The sequence below is a fragment of the Chanos chanos genome, chromosome 6, assembly GCF_902362185.1.
Source record: "Chanos chanos chromosome 6, fChaCha1.1, whole genome shotgun sequence".
Taxonomy (NCBI): Eukaryota; Metazoa; Chordata; class Actinopteri; order Gonorynchiformes; family Chanidae; genus Chanos; species Chanos chanos.
In genome coordinates this window covers 17,739,808-17,745,486 of record NC_044500.1, presented here as the reverse complement: position 1 = coordinate 17,745,486, position 5,679 = coordinate 17,739,808, and the positions used below count along the sequence as shown (strand labels likewise).

General features: G+C 40.7%; 1 protein-coding gene across 3 annotated transcripts; it reads right to left on the bottom strand.

Moving 5' to 3' along the window:
- Positions 1-512: 512 nt before the first annotated feature.
- serpinf2b (serpin peptidase inhibitor, clade F (alpha-2 antiplasmin, pigment epithelium derived factor), member 2b) lies at positions 513-4,845 on the bottom strand. 3 transcript variants are annotated; one of them, XM_030778733.1, is made up of 9 exons: positions 4,729-4,845; positions 3,525-3,596; positions 3,334-3,408; positions 2,977-3,226; positions 2,520-2,663; positions 2,079-2,267; positions 1,841-1,983; positions 1,353-1,557; positions 513-1,179 (listed from the first exon to the last, which is right to left on the bottom strand). In XM_030778733.1, exons 2-9 carry the CDS (start codon positions 3,579-3,581, stop codon positions 818-820), a joined length of 1,425 nt encoding a protein of 474 aa, XP_030634593.1. In that variant the 5' UTR covers positions 3,582-3,596; positions 4,729-4,845; the 3' UTR covers positions 513-817. The 3 variants fall into 3 exon arrangements, with proteins under 3 accessions (XP_030634593.1, XP_030634595.1, XP_030634594.1); XM_030778735.1 differs by having other exon boundaries at positions 3,334-3,405; XM_030778734.1 differs by having other exon boundaries at positions 4,682-4,838.
- Positions 4,846-5,679: the final 834 nt, after the last annotated feature.

Sequence of the window (5,679 nt, the reverse complement as noted above, 5' to 3'; positions counted from 1 at the left end):
TTCGTGGCGCCAACTTTGCTCTAAGCCCGCGAACATGCGCAACATAACCAACGTCATCCGCGGGTTGTATATCCTGTCTTGCGCACTGATTCGTGATCATGTATCAAGAGATACGATGGATAGAATGAGTTGAAATAACGGGTCAAGTTGTGGAATCGTTAAAAAAGGGGAAAGAAAGCAGTGCTGCGAACACAGAATAAAAAAACATGACGTAGTCTGCCACTCGCTCTTGGATCACTATTGAATAACATGTCAGGAATTCGTCATCCTCACATTAGAGCGACTGCTGCACCAACTCAGTGAAGTACGTAAAGAGGTACAAAACTGTGGACGAATGTATTATAGTAGGATTTTTTTCCTTTTACACCAAATTTATACATGAGTACACGTTGATAATTTGACAGGCAGAATTTTAGAATTTTTCTAGGACCTGAGTCTCTGACGCTAAATGGTTTAAAAGTTTATTCACAATTTCCATCATGCTCAAGTTAATGAAGACACTACAGAAAAACTCACATTTAAAATTTCCTTTAATCAAAAAAAGAAAGAAATTCACCAAAATGCTTTAAAAGGATTAGATAATCACATTTCAAACTGAAATGGGGAACATGTTTTTAATGACTGAATATAAAATAAAATCAACTGAATAAAGCAAAAGGTGAACCATTTAAAAATGAGCTGACATTTTCAGTGAAGTCCATCTGACATTCTGCTCAACGTAATCCTGCTGCGCCCGGACTGCTCATCTCAATTAGCCTATTTTCAACAGCCAGAGGTATAGTTCCTGATCGATTTAGGCTTTTTTTAAAAAGTGCCCCTACTTTGGGTTGGTGCCAAAAGAGTAATCATAATTCTTGTCGAATCCGAACCCCATTTTATCCTTGGTTGTTAAGCTCTTCATCAAGGCAGCTCTAACCACGACTGCCGCTCCTGGGTTGGGGTTGGTTATAACGCCAAGAAATAACGGTGTCTGCGTGGAATCGTCCATGAGGGCTAAGAAAAACGGTTGGTTGACGGTAAAGGAAGGGTTGGAACGGGAAATAGACACGCTGGTCGTAGCGGCAGCCTCGGCCCCCTCCTCGTTTATCTCCATGCTTGACTTGTGCTGTACACTGGAGACCAGCAGGGGGCTCTCAGCAATTCCAGCCAGGTTTGGACCAGAGAACAACTCTCCTAAGCCTGGAAGAAGAGAATAATTGTGACATCACTTTAAAAAAAAAAAAACTGAAGTGTTCACAATTATTAAAATGTGTGTGTGTGTGTGTGTGTGTGTGTACGGGTTAGAATAGGAGCCATTGCAATTTTATTTTTTAAGTGTCTGCATTACATTTGTTCAGAAGTTCTTCTCTTACCCATTTTGGTCATGACATCTTCCAGCTCCTCGCCAAAATCCAGTTTCAGCTTGGGGATTCGGACCTGCATGCTTATCTCTCGTGGGAAGCGACTGTAGAGATCTGAGATATTAAGTTTAGCTGCCATGGCTGACACATTGACCTGTCCAGATATGGGCAGAACCACCAGCAGGCTCTTGTCCCCTTTGAATGGTAACCGAGCAACCTGCAAAGGACAAGAGAAAAATGAATGAATGAATGAATGAACAGTGCAAGACAGAAGGTAACTGCAGCTGTATTTGGCTGCTTAATAAAGTTAGTGAAACTGATAATGTCCCATGAAATATCCTAATCAGACCTAATCAAACAAATTGCATAGTGCATATTACAGGAGGAAATGAACTGAGTTAATAATCTGTCAAAACAATGCTGGGTCAAAAAGGATTTAAAGATACTGGCCAACGAAAAAGGTTGTTTTCTGAAGAAAACAGAAGTGATCAGGAGAATACCTGAGCATCCAGCTCATTGTGGGTGAAAACACTGAGGGGGTGCTTTGGCCCAAGCATCATATCCACATTGACCACTTGTTTGTCATCAATGTGAAAAGGCTCAGTGGACGTGAAGCGGGGATCAAAGCGTGTCAGCCACTCTCCTGTAAGACAAAAAGAGTGCAAGGACCAGTAATGGAATAGACCAAGAGCAGTAATGATTATCCACTTCATCTGACAGACTCAACCGTCAGTTTACCTTTGTAGTGCACTGCGTTAATGAGCATGAGCTCTATGTTGGGCGGGAGACTGGATAGAAAGTCCACTATTTGGCCATTTGTAGCGTTTTCAACCCATTCATTCACCTCCTCCAGCCCCGTAAGTGTGGCTGGGTCAGATCCATACAGATCTACAGACTCCTTTATAAACTCCTCTTTTGCCTGAAAGCCTGACAAAGAAAACATGTTTTTTTAATCCTATATGTATCTCACATTGTCCACAAACTGAGAGTATACAGCATGATAAAATTAAGATCTTCGCATTGACTCTTGCATTTCAGAAACAAGTCATTGAATAGTCTTACCATATAGCCTATCATTTGCTTCAGTCTCACGGAGATCGGGCAACACTAAATCTTTTCTGAATAAAATGTTCAGTAATTCAATTTTATCCCCATGCCTCCCACCAAGGCGTAACTCACCTTGGCGCAGGTACATGCGAGTAGCAATCTGAAAAGTGCTTTTGCGAAACTGCTTGAGGAGATGGCTGAGGGACTTATGATAGCATGGAAGAGCATCAGCATGTAGGTGCTCAAAGAGAAGCTTTTCTGTCTCGTTTCGGGCTCCTGAGATTCACACAAGACAAAGGTGTCTCCCATCAGCACTTAAACTAAAACTCCACTTGTATCATCATTGCGCTATAGCTTGATATGGTCTATGAAGACATACAAACTTCCATAATTCACTCAAATAATACATTAAAAATAAATGACTTAGCTCTTTCACTTGAGACATAGGACAACAAAGCTATAGGGACAAGTTTCCTCAAAATCATTATGAAAATGTTGCTGACACACTAAAAATGTTGTCTTTTCTGTAGCACACCAGTCTAACGATAACCATTGATAGGATTCCACAGCCAATGAGACAACGTCATACCCAGGGCCAGCTGGGAGAGTGCCAGCGACAGGCTGAGGGGGGAGATGATCACGTTAGGCCGACCGGGACCGGTCTTCAGGTTCACCAAGAACTTCAGGCCCAGATTCATGATCCCACTGCCAATGGCCAGTTTAGACTCCAGCCTGGAAACGCCAGGTCCACAGACTCCATCCAGCCCCCCCTCTGAGGAGTCCTCTTCCTCCCCAGCAGAAGGCTCAGGAGTTGTTCCGTTTGCAGAAGGCTCCAGATCCTGAGAGAGAAAGGTGACTTGATTTAGTTATATGGATGGAAAGACTCAAAAAGGCAGAATGTAATTAAATGCGAGTTTCTGTGTAACGCATAATGAAAATGCCTGACCGTTATGGGTTTGCCTGGTATCAGGGGGATAAGAGGAACTAGAGGAATCTTTCCTTCTTCTGAGGCTTCATCCTGCTATTGGGAAAGAGCAGAGTAACTAGTTGTCGACCAGGACTGAAACATGTATGTTGAACATAACCAAAGTCTCATTTAGAAGCCTCTGAAATATTGTACAATGAATAAATGCCTACAGTCCATCCTTGTTTGCAGAGAAATAAGAGCAGGAGTGCAAGCAGATGTAAGTCCATGTCCGAGCAGCCGGCCTAAAATTCAAATATATGAAATACCATCAGCCATTCAAATACTCCTGGTGTACTGACCACACATAAAAAAGCTCAATGTTATTAGACATTGAATGCAACCTCCTCAGTTCAGTGAGAAACAAAAGAGCAAAACTGATGTTAATTACCATGTTAGGTGAAGTACTTTGTTTGTAGCACAGTATAAACTAGCATGCAAGTATGCGTTTAAATTCTCAGTATTGCAATTTTGCATAAACAGGCATCATTCCACAAAAAAAAACAACACAATGCAATTTAGATCTGGTGGTATACTATATTCTTTATATATTCATAGGTTGAATATTGAGACATTTAAGAAATGGAGATATATTAGTATTCTCACCCATTGGAGAGTTACATTATAACTTTAATTAATGTCCAGTCCAAAGACTTACAAAACACATCCTCCTAGCACTAACTAAATACACTGATAAAGGAAATATCTGCAAGACCACAAAAAAAGGGCAACATTCCTGAAAGTTATGGTGCTATAGTTCTTACAGCCAGTAGAGGGAAGCTCTATCAAATATAGAAAGGTACATTTATGGTGTTTCAAGAGATCACAAAACGAAAAGTTGCTGAAAACTGGAAAATAAAGGAAAGCATCCTTAAAATTTAACAGATTAGGCCTCCCTTGTCAACCCTTGTCAATGTTGAATGAAATGATCAACACAGCTTTTGAAAAGGCTAAAGGTCTTTCGGCTATTGCTTAAGTCTGGATCAAAAAAGGGCATGTAGCAGGGGAAAGCATGTGGAAAACCACTGGCTGTTCAAAAAAAGCATTATGTGCAAACTGAATAAACAATGTGGCACTAGAGATACAGCCAGTGGCCAGAGCCACAGTACTAGAATTATAATCCTCTAACAGTCCTAGTCTCTTCAAAAAATGTATGTTTGGGGAAAAAACAACAACAACAACAACAAAAAAACTTTTCAGTTAAAGCTAGACCACGTCTTTGTGCACTAAATAAATTTAAAGCAATCACGCAGAACCTAAAAACCCAAAACCAAATAAATCTTAGCTTAAACAAACACTCAAACTTTTGACAAACAGAATAAGCACCCACCGTTTCATACGCGTCTTAAGCAAAAGACAAACGCAAGCTGATCTCACCTTGTACAAACTACAGTTGGAAGTCCCTGTAGTAAAGTCCTAAATTGAGAGTGTGGCACACCGAATGAGCGATGGGAAAACGTCTCCCCTCTGAAGTTTGGCAGTGACTGAACATGCAGTTACTTTTCAACTTCCATTGATCAGCGCCTCATATAAGTCACTACTTGTTTTTAAATGTAAATATTGAGTCAGACCCGGGGGTCAAACATCACAGCCTAAGAGATGTGTGTGGGGGGTATGAGTGTTGCTAGAGCAGCAGTGACGTATAAAGAACTCAAAGCGATGAGAAGTTTTATTGTAGGCTGCTAAATAAAAACAGGATTACGGGAAGATGTGCGTTAAATAGTTATCAGACATCGCTCAGAGACGTTTGCAAGAAGCACTTTAGATGGACACATATGAAAACCACAGAGCTGCTATAAGGTTATGAAGCTTTATGGCTGATAGCCTGTGCATTAAAGCCAAGGCCCATTAAAAAGATCCAACATCACCACTTAGTCTGTAGAGAGCCTGCAACCGCTAACTCCTGATTGGGAGCAGCTGACAGGCATTAAACTGCAAACCTTTGGGAGGACTTTGCTCCGTGAGATATCTTAGTGTTCCTCATCTTCGGTGGCTCCCATTACAAAGAGTGAAACTCCCAAACAGCAAACTGATAAACACAGATCAGATGAACATGCTCAGATTATCGTAGCAAAATTGAACACCCAAAATTCAAATGTCCAAATGGTAACTGTGTATCTACTTCTTTATTCTCTGGCAAAGCAAGCATGTGATTTTACCCCATTGTTGACACTCAACTTGTTAAATGAACTCAGAGCTCTTTGGGATATGAAGACACACAACTGAAATGCTTATGATCAGGTGGTTATTTTACTTCAAAATAATTCTGGGAATGTTCACTTTAGATAGTTAGAACATGTAGAAAAGAGTCAAGAAAAAAAAAAAAGC